Source organism: Myotis lucifugus, unplaced genomic scaffold, assembly GCF_000147115.1.
Source record: "Myotis lucifugus unplaced genomic scaffold, Myoluc2.0 scaffold_124, whole genome shotgun sequence".
In the NCBI taxonomy this organism is placed as follows: Eukaryota; Metazoa; Chordata; class Mammalia; order Chiroptera; family Vespertilionidae; genus Myotis; species Myotis lucifugus.
The window spans coordinates 1,046,684-1,064,025 of NW_005871172.1; the positions used below are offsets into that span (position 1 = coordinate 1,046,684).

General features: G+C 50.2%; 1 protein-coding gene across 1 annotated transcript in view; it reads left to right on the plus strand.

The window, feature by feature from the left end:
* IGSF22 (immunoglobulin superfamily member 22) overlaps nucleotides 1–17,342 on the plus strand; it is a 22,802-nt gene that overhangs the window by 2,873 nt on the left and 2,587 nt on the right. The window contains exons 2-21 of the mRNA XM_006093799.3: nucleotides 1,875–2,008; nucleotides 4,170–4,304; nucleotides 4,544–4,680; nucleotides 5,793–5,892; nucleotides 5,974–6,013; nucleotides 6,222–6,396; nucleotides 7,046–7,159; nucleotides 7,677–7,839; nucleotides 8,490–8,762; nucleotides 9,643–9,927; nucleotides 10,614–10,738; nucleotides 10,825–10,966; nucleotides 11,088–11,384; nucleotides 12,427–12,729; nucleotides 13,759–13,932; nucleotides 14,126–14,254; nucleotides 14,902–15,198; nucleotides 15,908–15,996; nucleotides 16,193–16,385; nucleotides 17,060–17,342. The exon at nucleotides 17,060–17,342 is cut by the window's right edge and continues 11 nt beyond it. Coding sequence (XP_006093861.1) covers nucleotides 1,900–2,008; nucleotides 4,170–4,304; nucleotides 4,544–4,680; nucleotides 5,793–5,892; nucleotides 5,974–6,013; nucleotides 6,222–6,396; nucleotides 7,046–7,159; nucleotides 7,677–7,839; nucleotides 8,490–8,762; nucleotides 9,643–9,927; nucleotides 10,614–10,738; nucleotides 10,825–10,966; nucleotides 11,088–11,384; nucleotides 12,427–12,729; nucleotides 13,759–13,932; nucleotides 14,126–14,254; nucleotides 14,902–15,198; nucleotides 15,908–15,996; nucleotides 16,193–16,385; nucleotides 17,060–17,342 — 3,563 coding nt within the window. The 5' untranslated portion in view covers nucleotides 1,875–1,899. The remainder of the gene's footprint in view (nucleotides 1–1,874; nucleotides 2,009–4,169; nucleotides 4,305–4,543; nucleotides 4,681–5,792; nucleotides 5,893–5,973; nucleotides 6,014–6,221; nucleotides 6,397–7,045; nucleotides 7,160–7,676; nucleotides 7,840–8,489; nucleotides 8,763–9,642; nucleotides 9,928–10,613; nucleotides 10,739–10,824; nucleotides 10,967–11,087; nucleotides 11,385–12,426; nucleotides 12,730–13,758; nucleotides 13,933–14,125; nucleotides 14,255–14,901; nucleotides 15,199–15,907; nucleotides 15,997–16,192; nucleotides 16,386–17,059) is intronic.

Genomic DNA, 17,342 nt, shown 5'->3' on the forward strand with positions numbered 1-17,342 from the left:
TCCCCAAAGCAGTGTGTCAGATAGCTGGGGCAGCTGCGGAGCCTGAGTAAGGGATTGCCCCCAGGGGCCCAGACATTTAAGGAACCGGTGACTCCTGGCGGCCTCACTGTTAAGGCAAAGGAAGAAGGAGACTGGCCATTCTACAACCCGGGCACTAGCTGCTCCTCCAAAGCCGTGGACACAGCGTTTGAGGGTTAGGAGGGACTGGTCATACGAAGGTAAGACTTCCCTCATCCCTCAAGAAGGGGCAGAGCCTACTACCTCCTGAGCCCAGAGGTGGTCTCAGAAGCTAGAGGGAGAAAGGACAGGCTGAGAGAGATCATGATGGGGGTGGGCAGGGGGATAAAGTTTAGCCTCGAACTGCCTGGCTCAGAACAGGGCTTTGGGAACCCCTGGAAGGGCACTGGACTGGGAGTCAGGAGGCCAGGATTCCAGTCTGAATGACCTTGGACAGGTTCTGACTCTCAGGCATCAGTTTCCTCCTATACAAAGCAGGGGTTTAGAAACTGCCCTGCTGGTTCGATGAAATTCCGTGTGGCTATTAACAAGAATGAGGAAACTATGAACTGATATGGAGAGACCTCCAAGATGTATGAAATGAAAAGGGAAGGGGCTGGCCCTAACTGGTTTGGCTCAGTGGATGGAGCGTTGGCCTGTAGACTGAAGGGTCCCAGGTTCGATTCCAGTCAAGGGCATGTACCTTGGTTGCGGGCACATCCCCAGTGGGAGGTGTGCAGGAGGCAGCTGATCGATGTTTCTCTCTCATGGATGTTTCTAACTCTATCCCTCTCCCTTTCTCTCTGAAAAAAATCAATAAAATATTTTTTTTAAAAAAAGAAAAAAAGGAAGGGGCTGAATCATGTGTATAATAGGCTACTGTACATGTAAAAAAAGGGTGGGCAGGGGACAAGGACAAAGACATTCATATTTTCATGAAGGAGCCTAGAGACCACCAGTGCTTACCTGTGGGGGGAGGGTTGGGAGAAGGGGGCTCAAGATGGAAGGGAGCCTCTTCATAAAGATGTTTATATTGTTTTATTTTTCAACGATGTGATTGAAGTACCAATATTTTTTTATTTTTTTAAAATATATTTTATTGATTTTTTACAGAGAGGAAGGGAGAGAGATAGAGAGTTAGAAACATCGATGAGAGAGAAACATCGATCAGCTGCCTCCTGCACACTCCCTACTGGAGATGTGCCCGCAACCCAGGTACCTGCCCTTGACCGGAATCGAACCCGGGACCTTTCAGTCCGCAGGCTGACGCTCTATCCACTGAGCCAAACCAGTTACGGCCCAATATTTTTTTAAAGTGTATGAAATCAACTCTGTCTTCACTCCATCACAAACGAAAGAGCTGGAAAAATGAGCTGTCATCTGTCTTGGCATTCCGCCAGGGCCAGCGGCCCCAAGGCCCAGGAGGACATGCACAGCTTCCTTCCAAGGCCACTCCAGTGTGACTTAGTCAGGAAGTTCCTTCTTAGATCTGACTTCATTCCTCCCGATGAAACCTCCAGCCCTGCCTTCCTCGTTCCATGTAGCTGTCCATAGGTATCCTCAAGTGCCTCTGGGCCTTACCTGGTTTGCAGGATAAACCTAAGCCCTACATCCTCTCCTCCCAGAACTTGGAATGGTTTGGGATTACTCAGTGGGGGACAAGCCCATTGCTCCTTGTAGCCAGGCTGGGAAAGTGAGATACAAAGGGGAGAAGATAGAGGCCAGACAGAAAAGGCGTATTGCCTCTCACCTGACCTCTCACCCCTCCCCCATGTCCACCTGCCCCTCTACACACACACACACACACACCATCTCTGAATCGCCCTCCTACTCCCTTACTTGTCCTTCATGGCCTCATCCTCTGCCTGTCCTCCCAGGTGAGTGCCCACGCCTGCTGTCACCATGACAACCATTCACCACAACCAGATGATGCAGGAGCACGTGTCCATGGAGTTCTCCAGCTCCTCCACCCACGTGCAGACCTTCTCCAAGACAACCAAGATCGTGGGAGGCAAGTAGAATAGGGGCCGGGGGGATTGGGAAGGGGCAGCCTTCCTTCCTCCACATCCACCCGCTGGCTGGGTGGCCTCCGTATTTGCGGTACCAAGAGCAACCCTCTCCCAACCTGTGCTTCTAATCTGTGCCTTGATAAAGCCTCAGCCAGTCTTATGTTCACCCACAGATCAGCTCTCCAGGAAAACAGCTTACAAAAAATCAATCACACGGCTGTGTGCGAGTGACTGATGAACTCTTAATTACTTGAGATCAGAGCCATAGGCAAACACACGCATCCCTGATGGTAGAATTTCAGCATGGAGGGAGTTAGGGGGGCAGCCACCTTATCTACATATGAGTAATGCTGACCCTGTTCCACTTAAGAGAGAGGAGACTTTGAGCTGCCAGCCAAGAGAGGATGGACAGCTAAACAAGTGACCTCAGCTTCCAGGCTCTCAGCCCTTGGGGACCAGACCTGGGGAGGGCAGATCCAAGGAAAAGCTGAGAAATGGCCTCAGACCGAAACAGATTGTTTCAGTCATGTCTCTAGAGAAAAGTGATTAACAAATGGCCAGGGGCCAGGATATTGAATCCCCATCCTCTCAGCCATCGCCCCTCCCTCAAAGTCCTGGACAGGCTGTCCTTCAGAGTCCTCTGTGCACAGAGGTCAAAGCCAGATAAACATGCTACACCACCCCCTCCTGGTCAGTGACGCAGAGCTAAGAGGAGACGGGGACCTGAGGGCAGAAGTTGCAAGTTCAAGTGATGATAGCAGGGATTATCAGCACCGGCTGGAGTTAGAGTCATCCTAGTGTGGGCGCGAGACGGAGAGGAGTAAAAAACATAGCAATACCTGAGCCTCACCCAACTGTTAAACCAGGTGTTTGTTTTTAAAACTCTCAGGGATTCTAATATGTGGCCAGAGTTTAAAACCACTGACCCTCAGGGTCCAGGCAGGGAACATAAATGCATGAAAGAGACTGAGGTGAACTCGAGAGGACATACCCCATCTAAAGGGGCAGCCATCTTCACCTCCCACTAGTTGTTACCATATGGAAATACAAGAATCCAGAAATCTGAACTTTTATGTGAAATCTCACAATTTGTAGATATAGGGCTACTTTTTGTTTAAACGTTGTGCAGGTCAAATAAGACATGTACGGGCTGGGTGCGGCCTGCACACAGCTTGTTCGAGACCTCTGACACTAGTTAACAGCAGGCACAGGGCTTCTTAACACATTTTTCTCTCCTCAGTCGTTCAGGTTGGTGGGAATAATACAGGCACCTCCTTCACCGGGTCACTATGAGGATTAAATAAAATAATCTCTGCTTAGCACAGTTCCTGACAAGGAAAGGGCACCGTGATTCAGAGCAATGGTGATTAACTCACTAAGCCAACAAGATTTTCTGTAGTTTATATTAAAAAAATAACTTTTTGTTTCCCAAATATAAAACTATAGAGGCCCGATGCATGAAATTCATGCAAGAGTAGGCCTTCCTTCCCCCGGCTGCTGGCACTGGCTTCCCTCTGGCACTCAGGACCCGGGCTTCCCTTGCAACCCCAGCTTAGTCCAGAAGGTTGTCCGGAAGGACGTCCGCTCTAATTAGCATATTACTCTTTTATTATTATAGATATTACCACATTGGATATGCTCTTTCAGATCATGAGATTCCCATATGTAGTCCCACTGGACTGGGAATGTCTCCTGTCCCTCAGTCAGGAATCACTACTCCATGGCAATGAATGCTGAACCACAGGAGGGCAGGGAGAAGGCCCACAGCAGAGCTCAGCTAAGCTACCAGGCCTCCCAAGCAGGAGCAAGCCCAGCCCCTCCTCATGCTACTGGGGGATCAGGACCTCCAGGAGACAAGCACAAGAGATTAAGAAATTCCCAAAAGAGAAGTCTCCTTTAAAAATATATATATATATATTAGTACTCAGGGCGGTGGCCCAAAAAGGGTGATTGACCACTGAGGGGTGGGAGAGAAATTGGCTCCCCCTGGTGGTTGAAATGTGCCATCACACAATGACTCCAGGCTCTAAAGGCCTCCTTTCTTGGTCAAAGCTGGTCCGCTGGCCTAAAGTATCCCACCATCCCCTCAAGAAAAGGCCAGTGCTCTAGTACCAGCCTGAGCTCTGCCTGGAGCTCACTCTGACCTCTCTCCTGCTACCACAGAGGAAGTCATGACTAAGTCGTCCTCGTCGAGCACTGTCCAGTTCTTCAGTTTGGTGACTCACAGTTCCAACATCCCTGAGGGCGAGAGCGTCCCTGAGTTCGTGGAGAAGCCTCAGCCGGTCACCGCGTCTGAGGGTACGTTGACCCCATCGCATGTCTCCCCAGGCTCCTGGGCGCTCACTTTCTTTCCCATAACCCCAGCCATCCCACCGCCACCATCACCACCAGTCTCCAACACGCAAACACTGTCAGAGCCAGGCCAAGGTTCCTTCTCCTGCCTGGGCTGGGGTGAGATCCCTGGGAGGAGGCAGGGAGCAGGCAGCGGGTGCAGCCTGGAGGCTACCAGGTGAACATGCGTCCTGTGCCCACTGCAGGGGAGAAAGCTGTGTTCCGAGCCCAGGTGCAGGGGAACCCCAAACCGAACATCTCCTGGAAGAGGGAAAGTGGCATCCCCATCAAGGAGTCTGCCAAGATGTTCTACGACAGCGTTAACAAGGAGCACGTGTTGAAGGTGCGGGGCCCAGCCTGAGATCCAGTTACCCAGGAGGCCAGAGGGAGGGACCCTACCCTGGAGAGCCGCGAGTCCTCTCACCCACAGGACAGTCACAGGGAGACCCCAGAACTGGGAGATGGGAAAAGAGGCTGTCATTACCCTAGAGGAGGGGCAGGATAAGAGAGGCTAGTCAGGAGCTGGAGCCTTCCCAGAGTGAGCAGGGGACCAAACTGTAGGGGCAGAGCCAGAACAAAGGCAGAACCAGGAGGGGGCCAGCACAAATGGAAAAGAAGGAGTGTTCCAAAAGGTGCGTGAGCCTAAAGGAACAGGAGACCAACGCTACCGGTGTCGCCAGAAAGGGGCAGGACCATAGTGAGTAGAGGAAAGCTGAGCTGAGGGATGGAGGGAGGGCCTGGTCATAGAGTGGGAGTGTGGGTAGGGTTCCTGGGCTTTTCAGGAGAGTCTTCCAGAAGAGTCTTGCCAGAGGCTGATAATTCTTAGGTTTAACCAGCTTCTGCAACCTCTAGTCTGGAGAGATGGATTCCTAGGAGACCTAGGCCTGTAATTACTCCTGTCCCAACTGGTCCTGCCCCCAACTTCCATTGTGAAAAGCAAAGAGCACCCCTGCTCCCCCAGAAACCAAAGTTGGTTCCTTCTCCTCACAAAGACCCAGAGTCCCCTGTTCGCCAACCCTTGCACAAACTCATTCACTCAGCAAACCCTTTCTGAGAGCCCACTAGGCTGTAAATACCACGCTATAGGCCCAAGACAGTCTTATTCACCACTATTTCCCCAGGGGCTCAGCCCCATGGTACAGAGGAGTAATTATGTGTTAAAGAAAGGAGTACTTAGCCCATTGCCAGAAGCTACAGATAGAATTACAACCCAGAAGAAGTCCCTGTGTTCCAGCAGCTCACCACCAAGGGGGAGAGTCCATGCAGAATCAGGCTATAAACACCGACACTCACACTGAATGCTACCTCCAAATCATAGAGGCTGTTCAATCCTCCGCACATACACCCCCAACACTCAGCTCCTTCCCCAGCCCCCCAAATATGCCTTTCTTTCTTACAGAAAGTCTCCCTATGGTCCCCTCCCCGTCCCTTACTAATGGCCTGATTCTGATCCAGCTAGAGCCACTGACCTCGGATGACTCTGACAACTACAAGTGCATTGCAAGCAATGACCATGCAGATGCCATCTATACCGTGTCCTTGCTGGTGACAGAGGGTGAGCCAGCCCCCTCCTCCTGGCCTTTCTCCTGAAGAACCAAATTCCCCTATCTGACCCTGTCCCTCTCTCTGTCCTCAGGTCAAGAAAAAATGGACTTCAAAAAGATGTTGAAGAAGAGGTGAGACTGGAAGGCTCCTCTTCCCAGGATGCTGTCCCCCCATTCTCCAGGCTAGAGCTTCTTGAAGGCCTTTCAACAGGGTTTTGATTTAATGGCCCTTGCTCCAAGAATCCATGGAGTGGGGAGGGGTATCTCAAGGTTAAGAGAAGCTCCCTCTGTCTTCCGAGGGAGTTGCTGAGTTCAAACTCGGTCCCCCACCTCCTCCCAGGGCTCCCCCTGCTCCCAAGAAGCCGCCGAAGAAAGTGACAGATGAGAAAGAGATGCTGGAGATTTTGGCCAACGTGCCCAAGAAGGACTTTGAGAAGGTCTGCATGGAGCACGGATTCACTGACTTCCGGGGGCTGCTCAAGAAGCTCAAAGGGATGAAAAAAGTAGAGGTGGAGGTCAGTGCCTATTGGGGGGCATGGGTCTGCAGGCTGGGCCTGGGTCTCACCAAAAGGGCTAGCACCTTTGTGTCTCCTGGCCTGCACACACATACTCAAAAGCATAGTCTACAGCAAAAGCAGGAAAGGAACTCAAGTCACCTCCCTTCTACCTCTCCTCTCTTCACTCCCTAATATACTTGCATGGACTTGGAGTCAGACAGACCTAGGTTCAAATCCCAGTTCTACTGCCTTTTTAACTGAACATGGGCATCTCTCTGAACCTGTTTCCTCATCTACCAAATGAAAACTATATTTTTGCTTCCATTTGTTTTTGTGTTGTTTTCCTTCATTTACTCAACCAATTTGTCATTATTACTCACCTACAATGGAATTAGAAAATTTATGTAATGGGTCCAGGTCCATAGTAACTGTCCTGCAAATGGTGCTCACCTGTTTTACATCGTACTTGCTTTTCTCATCCCCTAGCTTATCTGTCTCCCCCTAAATCCTCCAGTTGATCAGTGGCAGGAGTTAGGGGGAAGCAAGCTATCTAATCAGTCTAGTCATTTCTCCCCAGACCTTGGGGAGCTCCTCCAGGATTGGGGACACAAACTGGGCAGGCTTCAGGCACCCTCAACACGGCCATTTTGTTATTCCAATCTCTCAGGCCATCCGGATCCTAAAGCCCCTGGAAGACATAGAGACCAAGATTGACACCACGGTGGTCTTTGAGTGCATCATGGAGCTGAAGGACCCCAATACCAAGATGACATGGGTCAAGGTGGGGAGCACCTAGTCAGGGCCCACCCTGCAATATCATTTCCTCTCTGCACCCCCTCCCTTCGCAGACCCTCTCATTTTCCATCAGCCATGTCCTTTCTTCCATCCCATCAACAGGATGCCGCCTGATGTGGTAAAAACTGGCTGGGAGCTGGGCTCTATTCTTAGCTGTTCTACCACTTTGCTGTTTAATTTGAGACATTTACTTTCCTCTATGCCTCAGTCTACCCATCTGAAAAGACGGGATTAGATGGTTCTGAAGGTCTCTGTGCCTCTAAGAGAAAGCATCAAATGAACTCATGCATAGTAAGAGTTCAGGCCTTAGGGAAGGCAGGGACCCTGGATCCCAATGAGCCAGAGGATGAGGCTAGAGAGATCTTATCGGCCTCTGGGTGTGTTTTAGGTTCTTAAGGAGGTAGACATGGCAGTCTTCCAGTTCAGACTGGCCTTGGGAAATGGGGACCTCCGAAAGTCTCCTAAACCACTTCATCAGCTTTCCTACCTGTTTCATGCGGCAGGGTACTGAACCACTGAGGATCCAGTACTCCCTGGGCAAGTATGATGTGAAGCAGGTGGGCACCAAGTACATGCTGGTTATTACCAACGTGAATATGAACGACGCAGGCATCTACAGCCTGACTGTGTGTGACAAGCGGATGACTGCAGAGCTCAAAGTGCTGGGTATGAGTGTGGGCATTGGGGCACAAGGAGGACATGGTCGGGGTCAGGAAGAGAAATAGCCATGGATGGGGTCCATGGGGATATGGAAGAGAGGACTGTAGGGCTATGCAGGAAAGGACTGCATGGGAATGGGAGTTCATGGAGCAGGGAGACAAGTGGTGTAAGGGAGAGGACTATGCGATAGTAAGTGCCATGGGCCAGTGTAGTATAGTGGTTAAGAGTACAATCTCTGGAATTAGACTATTGGGGTTCAAGTCCCAGATTCTGTCATTTATGAGCTGTGTGATTTGGGGCAAGTTATTTAACTTCTCTTTGCCTCCATTTCCCCATCTGTAAGAAGGGGAATAATAGAAGAATCTACTTGTGTGGGAATTGGATGCATTACTATATGCACATTGGCTAGAAGAGTTCCTGGCACATATCTAAAACTACTCAAGCGCTTTTTAAAATTGCCATTAAGATCCCTGGGAAGGAGATCATATAAACACCATTAGAGGATTTGCGAGCAGAATGAAAGGAAGGATACTTTCCCCAACTATGGGCTACAGGAGGCCAATGACACCTGAGTCTCTATGCTCCCTTCACCATCCCACTGCTCAGGGGAGACCAGGGCTGCAGTCCAATGACTGCCCTCCTACTTTTTGCTGCAGATGAGCCGCTGACGTTCTTGGGAGAGATGAAGCCAGTGAAGGTGACAGAGCGCCAGACAGCTGTATTTGAGATCCGTCTCTCCAAGAAAGTGCCTGACTTTGTGTGGAAATTCAATGGGAAGGAGTTGAAGAGGGATGAAAAGTATGAAATCTCAGTGTCTGAGGATGGTCTGACCCACACGCTTAAGATTAAGGATGCCAGACTCAGTGACAGCGGCGAGTTCTCTGCCCAGGTGGGGGACCTGGTACAGAAGGCCCAGCTCACTATTGACCGTAAGTGATTGGGCCAGAACTTGAGGGGTGGGCTTTATGCCATAGCAACTTCCATATGGGCAGTCATCCATCCACCCATTCAACCATCCATCCATTCATTCATCTATCCACCCACCCATCCACCCATCTCCTTTTTGCAAGGCCCTTTGATGGGTACTAGAAACAGAGAGGTTTGCCTCTCCACTAACTCCTAGTGTAGTGGGAGAGGCACGTGTGGAAATGGAATTAGAACAGAAGTTTTCAAGCAAGAAGTCAAGATATATGAGGGTCTTATTGTCAGCTGGAAAATCATGGGCCAAGAAATTATTATATCACCTATTACATATATTACAGCACATCACTCTTGACTAGTCACATTCTTGTAACTAGTTTGGAGGATTGTACCTGATGATGAGGGTACACCAAGAAACATGTCGCACATGGGAACCACACTTGACACATGCAACATGGAATTATCATTACTGTGATGGAGAGAGACACAGAAGCTGTAGGAGCACAAAGAAGAGGCACCACCTGGCAATGTTAGAAAGAATATAATGAGGTGATGGCCAAGCTTTACCAAGAAGAATAAAAAAGTAGTTCAGCTTTCAGAGAAGGAGGGAGAGGAGGGGATATTCTCAGAAGAGGGAATACATGTGTAAAGACCCAGACACCAGAGAGACAATGACGTTATGTTTGTGGTTACACGGGGGCATTTATCCCATTTTACATATGAGGAAACTGAGACTCAGAGAATGAGTGCATTGCAGTCAGCTAGCAAGTAAACACACTCCATGTCACAAGTCCCTGTGCTTTCTGGGGCCAAAAAGATGAACAGGGCATCAAGTAGCTGCAGAAGAGGACGTAGGTGGTTGGGGGCCAAGCATTTCTCTGTCCACAGGCATCCCCATCAAGTTTGTGAGCACCCTCAAGAATGTACGTGTGAAAGAGAGGAGCCGTGCATGTCTCGAGTGTGAGCTGACATCCAAGAATGTGACACTGCGCTGGAAGAAGGATGGGCAGCTGCTGGAGCGCAGCACCAAGTACAGCATGAACCATGAGGGCAAGCGAGCAGAGCTGATCATTGAGGATGCACAGCTCAGTGACGGTGGCGAGTACACTGTGGTCGCAATGCAGGATGGGGACCCCACTGAATACTGCAGTACTGCCACAGTCACCGTGGAGGGTACACACCCTGTCAGTCTGGATATGGATCAGCCCCCTATGACTCCAACCCTCCCCCAGACCATGATCAGTTTCTACCTCCCCAACTCTGACCACCCCCATCTCCCACATTCTGACCTCCCAGGCTCTGAACATCTCTACCTCCTAGACCCTGATCATCCCCCATCTCTTGAACTCTATCCAAAATCCCTTTACTTCATCCATCCTTTACTTCTAGCCTCCGACTAGCCCCAGCAACCATGATCATCCCACACCCCTTGATCCTGACCAGACCCCACTCAGTAGCCCAGACCATTGCCCACTGATCCTTACCACCCTCAATTCCCAATGACCCTGGGCATCCCACAGACCAGCAACACCACAACTAATCATCCCAACTCCACCAACCACCTGCATCCCCACCTTCTAATCTCCTTCTTTGACTGAGCATCATAAGTCCCACTGACCATTCTCGAACAATTGGCTACTCCCACCCCAACCCCATTAGTCATCTCCTAGTCTTCCTGGTGGCCATTTCCCAGTGCCACTAACCTTTCCCCAACCCCTCACCTAACTTGTTCCAGTTCCCACACTGACCATTTCCCAATCACCCATTGACCATTTCCAAACCTCCTGCTCGTCATAAATGATTTTAAAAGATACAGTACACCTGCCCCTTCCCAAAGCCTCCGTTCCCTTTCTCCCTAGAGCGTCTGGCCAGCGTGAAGAGTGGGATGTCCGATGTGCATGCGGCCACAGGCAGCCCGGCTGAGCTGTGCGTAGTGCTGAACGATGAGAAGGTGGAGGGCGTGTGGCTGAAGGATGGCAAGGAGGTTGGAGCAGGGGCTAGGGAAGGGACCATGGAGGAAGGGGTTCAGCGGGCACACACTCGCACTCACACCCACTTCTCGCCCCCCAGATCACGGATTTGCCAGGCGTGCAGATCGTGAAGCAGGGTGCGGTGCACAAGCTCATCTTCCCCAATATGGGCCCAGAGCATGAGGGCAAGTACACGTTCCGGGCCAAGGGCGCCGAGAGTGAAGCCTCAGTATTCATCGCAGGTAAGGTCCCACTGTAGACAAACCTCAACCACGCCTGCCACACCCACATGCTCTTCCTCCACCCCCTCAACTCCTCCCCCATCCTTACTGGGTGAGTCTTCCCTACCATCCGGCCCTGCAGATCCTCCTACTATCGACCCCACCCTACTGGAGGCACTCGCAGCGCACCCAGTGACTGTGAAGGTGGGCCACACTGCGAACATCAAGGTGCCCTTCCGGGCAAAGCCACTTCCCAAAGTGATATGGTACAAGGATGGTGTGGAGGTGACAGAGGAGGAACGCGTGTCCATGGAGCGCAGGGAAGACCAGGCACTGCTCACCATTTCCAACTGTGTGCGTGAGGACAGCGGCCTTGTCCTGCTCAAGCTCAAGAATGACCATGGCTCAGCCACAGCCACTCTGCACCTCAATGTGCTGGGTGAGGGCAGGACCCTGTGTGGGCTGGGCTGAGGGCACCTGCGTCCAGTGCTCAGGGTAGGAAGAGACAGAGTTGGCGTTTGGGTTGAGAATGGTAATAGAGTTCTGGCTTTGTAGCCAGAAGCCCCACTAGGTGGCCTTGGGCAAGTCAATTAACCTTCCTAAGCCTCAATTTCTCTGTGGAAGAGGGTGATTTTTTTTAAAAGTATCTACTTCAAGTGAATAAAGCATGCAGCATAGTGTGTAGCATATAATAGACCTTCAAATGTTACTTAAGTATTGTTATTGACTTGGAGATGAGGACATGGTTGGGAGTATGGTGTCAATGAGGTAAAAGAGGTGGGATTTTAGGGATGGAAGTGAGGTTGGTTGGGGAGAGTACTGGAGTTGGGAGTGGGGTTGAGGATAAAATGAGATTGGAGAAAAACTTGGAATAAGAGTGGGAATGGGATTTGAGATGGGTCGGAGCATAAGGTTGAGTAAAGAGATGAGAAGCTGACCTTAGTGAACTCATATTCCACTTGCAACACACACACCATCTCCACCTCCTCCTCCTGTATCTCCATCAAGCGGTGGGGTGGGAAGGTTTGGGTTTCGGTTCAATCCAATAGCAAAACTTAGCACCTCCTTTGTGTCCCTAGTCCTGAGGACACAGAGGTGAAGTATCCCCAGCAGTCCCTCAACCCAAAAGGGACAGAGACTTGTAGACATGTAATTCTAACATGTCTAATACCAGAGAACACTGGACTTCTGGAAGCTCAGAAGAGGGGGAGATCTTGTCTGGAAGGGGACAAGATGAGGGTCTGACAAGGCCCTTCAGGTCTTTAGCCTACCCACTCCGAGGCAGACAGGAGACGCGGGGGCAAGGATCAAATCTTTAGACAGGTCTTAGAAGGAGGGGCAGTGGACACAGGGAAGGGGGGGGGGTCCAGAAAGTTCAGAATCTAACTATGTTTTAGTCTGGCTGGGCCACTGGCAAGTGGGATGAATCCCTGTGACCCTTTGCTCCAAAGCCCCATTCTGACGGCATCTTCTGTCCTCAGACCGTCCCAAGCCTCCCCAGGGCCGAGTGGAGTTCCTGGAGCTCTCGGGTAATTGTGTGCACATGAAGTGGAAGGCCCCAAAGGACAACGGTGGGCGGCCTGTGACACAGTTCATAGTGGAGCGGAGGGCAGTCGGCAAGAAGTCCTGGATTAAAATAGGCGAAGTGGACAGCAAAGTCACCCAGTTCTCCACCAACAAAGTGGAAGAGGGAAAAGCCTACCAGTTTCGCATCCTGGCCGTCAATTCGGAAGGAGTGAGCGACCCTCTGGAGACAGATGAAGTGTTTGCAGGAAATCCTATCGGTCAGTGAGATAGCCCACAGCTCAGTGGCAAACTCAGGGTTCAGGATGGGGGCCTTGAGCCAGTGAGAAATGCTGGTCTGTGGGGAATTTCACAGGGTCATTTCTCTAGCCACCCATGAAACAGATGGATTCCAGAGTAAGAGCCAAACATCCTGTGGGGCAGGAATTCTCAACTTTCCCCAGTCAGAGCACATGCATAACATACTCCTGCGTATATTTCCAAAACTGTGCACAGTTCCAGGGACCTGACTCCACTTGGTTTCTCCACTCCAGAAATCATCCCAAACCCAAGTGAGAGATGTTACTTTAGGGATAACCTTAATCCATGCTAAGATTTTTTCCAAAGAAAACCCTTGATAACATCAATATTTTAATTAAGATTACTACTTAATTACTTGCTATACTCCTTCCAACTGATCCCATGTCCCAATGTGTCAAGGCAGTACCTTAAGAACTGGAGCAACCTGGCTGGGTAGCTCAGTTGGTTAGAGTGTCATTCCAATATGTCAAGGTGTGGGTTAAATCCCCGGTCAGGGCACATACAGAAGTCAACCAATAAATGCATAAATTGCATAAATAAGTGTAACAGCCTCTCTCTCTCTCTCTCTCTCTCTCTCTCTCTCTCTCTCACACACACACACACACACACACACACACACACACACTAAATAAATTTTTAAAAAACTGGGGCATTGGGGGTGACACATGTTGGAAGGTTTAAGTGGGTGATTCTCAATCTTGGCTACACATTAGAATCACCAGAAGTCTTTTTAAAAATGCTGGTGCCTGGCCTCCACCCCAGGCCAATTAAATTAAACTATCTGGAGGTAAGACCTAAACACTAGTTATTGGTGGTGTGTTTTTTGTTCTTTTTTTCTTCCCACTTCATATTAATGTGCAATCAGAGTTAAGAATCATGGGTTTAAGTTGTGTGTATGTTTTTAAGGAGGCAGCCAGAGGTCAACATGGGGTGGGCAACTGTCTATGTGCTCCCTCTCCTAATCTCTGCCCTCTCCCCATCCCCTATAGAGCCCCCTGGTCTTGCCTCCCAGCCTCAAGTGACTGATGTGACCAAAGAGACCGTGACCATCACGTGGAATGCCCCCACCCAGGATGGGGGCGCCCCAGTGCTCGGCTACATTGTAGAACGAAGGAAGAAAGGCAGTAACCTGTGGGTGCCATTCAACAAGGACCCCATCCAGGGTGAGTTCCTAGAGACAGAGGCCCAGAAGGGACTAAGAGAGGCTTTGCCGGATGGACCATGACCCCTGCTGATCTGAACATACTCCCTTCCCCAATTCCTTTGGGGATTTTAATAGCATCTACGACCCTCTCTTCCTTGCCCTCTTACTGCATGGACCTCCTGGCCTCATGACCACTCAAATTCCCATTTCAGGCACCAAGTGCACAGTGGATGGTCTCCTGGAGGATACAGAATATGAATTCCGAGTTATAGCTGTGAATAAGGCAGGCCCCGGACATCCCAGTATACCATCCAACTCAGTGGTGGCCAGAGACCCTGTCAGTGAGTTAGGGGCTGCCAGGCCCCAACACATAGTGGAATTAGCCCATTCACCGTAGAAAGAGGATTGCTTCTATGGGAAAGTGTAATGGGGTGGGAGGGGGCAGTATCAAAGAGTCTTCACTTTCTGGGAGCTTCCAGCCTACCAGAGAGACAGAATTCAGACACATAAGAAAGCCAACAAATAAAGATTGAGACCAGAGACAGTGAGGAGGCAGGTTGGAAAAAAAATTTTTTTATTAAACTCTGAGTATTTCTGGTATTAAGTGAAGTAGTAGAAGCATGGTTGAGGATGGAGTAGTGGTGTTAGGTAGATGGTAGGAGAGTGTTAAGTTTAGGAGTTGAGGTGGCGATACTGTATGTAAATGGATGTGGTGGAGATAGGTGGGTTAAAGGTTGGGGGGTTGCATATAGAGGGGTTGATGTGTATATATGTGAATTTCGAGGATACTGACTTCAAGGGTGAAAGTGTTGAGTCAGTGAGAGATGACCTGGAGATCGTTGAGTGTGCAAGGTCAGTTTGAAGGTATTAACTGTGAGAGTGGAGATAGAAGTGTGAAGTTAGCTTTCAGGGCTATTGAATGTGGGAACTGGCACAGGATTGAGTGGAAATGAGTTTGGGGGCTGACTTGATGCGTGTTGTGCCCCAGAACCCCCCGGCCTGGTGCAGGGCCTGCACGTGTCTGATTCCTCCAACTCCAGTATCTCCCTGGCCTGGCGGGAGCCTGCAGAGGGAGACCCACCCTCTGGCTACATCCTGGAGATGCGAGCTGAAGACTCCAAAGAGTGGTCCAAGTGCACAAAGATCCCCATCTCGGGCACCTGCTACACGGTGGGAGGCCTCACCGAGAGGCAGAAATACTTCTTCCGAATCCGGGCTGTGAATGAGGCTGGGGTTGGGGAGCCCGTGGAGCTGGACGAGGGGGTCCGTGCCATGCCACCACCAGGTGAGCGCACAGAGGGCCAGGGGTTTATCCTAGCCTCCAAACCTTCCTCTCTCGGACCTCGTTCCACAGAGGAAAATTGGGTCATACTATGATCAAGAAATAGTCATCCATACTTGTTGTGCCTGGACAGAGCCAGGAGTGATCCTAGGAGCTTCCCCACCAAAAAACCAAAAAACACCTCATTATGTGCCAAATAGTATCTACTGTGTGCCAAAGGAGATGAGAGGGATAATGAAACAAATAAGGCACTCGACCTGTCCTCAAGGGCTTTTCATACTATGAGAGGAAGACAGATGAGAAAACAAATAAATGCTTCACAGTGTTGCAGGGCTGTTAGATGTCTGTATGGCCTGTGACAGTGATGGCGAACCTATGACACGCGTGTCAGAGGTGACATGCGAACTCATTTTTTTTTTGGTTGATTTTTCTTTGTTAAATGGCATTTAAATATATAAAATAAATATCAAAAATATAAATCTTTGTTTTACTATGGTTGCAAATATCAAAAAATTTCTATATGTGACACGGCACCAGAGTTAAGTTAGGGTTTTTCAAAATACTGACACGCCGAGCTCAAAAGGTTCACCATCACTGGCCTATGATGAGGGCATGAAGGAGGAGAGGTTGGGAAAGGCTTTGGAGGGGAGGCTTAAACTGAGTCTTCTGGAAAGAGAGAAGGATGCCCCAATCTCTGTCTCCTCCATCTCAGCTGCCCCCAAATTTGACCTCAGCGCCCGGCTGAAGAGTCACATGGTGGTTCGTGCTGGGACAGCCCTCTGCATCCATGCTGCCTTCTCCGTGAGTCATTCCTGACCCTGGCCCCAATGTCCACCACTTAACCAAGATAGCTGCTGTAGCTCTCGTAGTCTCTGCCTCTGCCCCTCGCCAGGCGCCTGACACTAGAGCCTGGCAGGAGACTCCTCAACATTGGGGGAGAACCTGCTCCCCAAATACCACCTGGGTGACCCCTGGTGCCATCTCCTGTCACCACCAGGGCTCACCACCTCCCAACGTGATCTGGCAGAAAGATGGCATCCCCACCAAAGGCAGGGAAACTATCGCCAAGGGCAAAAACCACTCCCAGTTCCTCATCAACAGCACCAAGCGCTCCGACTCGGGGGTGTACCGCATCTTGCTCCAGAATGAGTTTGGAGAGGCACACTATGACATCCATGTACGCGTGGCAGGTATGGCAGTAGCAGAGGCCTCAGGGAGCATCCCTGCACAGTCTCCAAAATATAGCTCCCTCTGTGCTTGCTTTCCTACCACTGTAAAATCCTGCCTTCAGGAAGTGAAGGCTTCTTTGGTGCCACAAAGACTTTATCTTCCTTTGCCTTAATAGGGAGGGTTGTTGCCACTTTTTCTCTGTCCTGAAGCTCCAAGGGCACTGAACTAGGACCAAGCCCTTGTTTCAGCTTCTGCTGCCCTATCTGGTGAGCTTCAGGACATATGTAGAGTAGGTTCAGAAAAACAGAGTAGAGAATGGATGACAGGCAGGAGGGACAGAGGAAGATAATCCATTAAAAACTGGGGTGGCCCTGACCAGTGTGGCCCAGTTGGTTTAGTGTCATTCCATGCACTGAGAGGTCACCAGGTCATTTTGGGTCAGGGCACATGCCCAGGGTGCGGGCTGGGTCCCCAGGGGGAGAGTGCAGGAGGCAGTCAATCAATGGTTCTCTCTCATCATTGATGTTTCTCTCTCTCTCCCTTTCTCTCTCTAAAATCAATAAAAACATTTTTTTTAAAAAGACTCAATTTTTAAGACAAGTCAGTTATTTTAAAAATAAAATTTTAGAGAGTGCTGGAAGCTTAAATAAAGCCTTAAACCCCTACGGGCTGATGGACCCTCTGACTATTCCAGATTTTCCACGGCCACCCACAAACCTACAGCTGTTTGAGGAGGTTCCCAACACCGTGACTCTGAACTGGAACCACAGCCCTGATGTGCAGGAGGACGGTGAGGCTCACTACGTCATCTTGAAACGGGATGCAAGCACCGCCACCTGGTTCACAGCTGCAGAGCGTGTCTTCAGCAACAAGTACACCGTGACCGGGTTGCTCCCTGGCAGGAAGTACTACTTCCGAGTGTTGGCTCGGAACGAAATCGGTGACAGTGATCCACTGGACTCCAAGGACACTTGGCT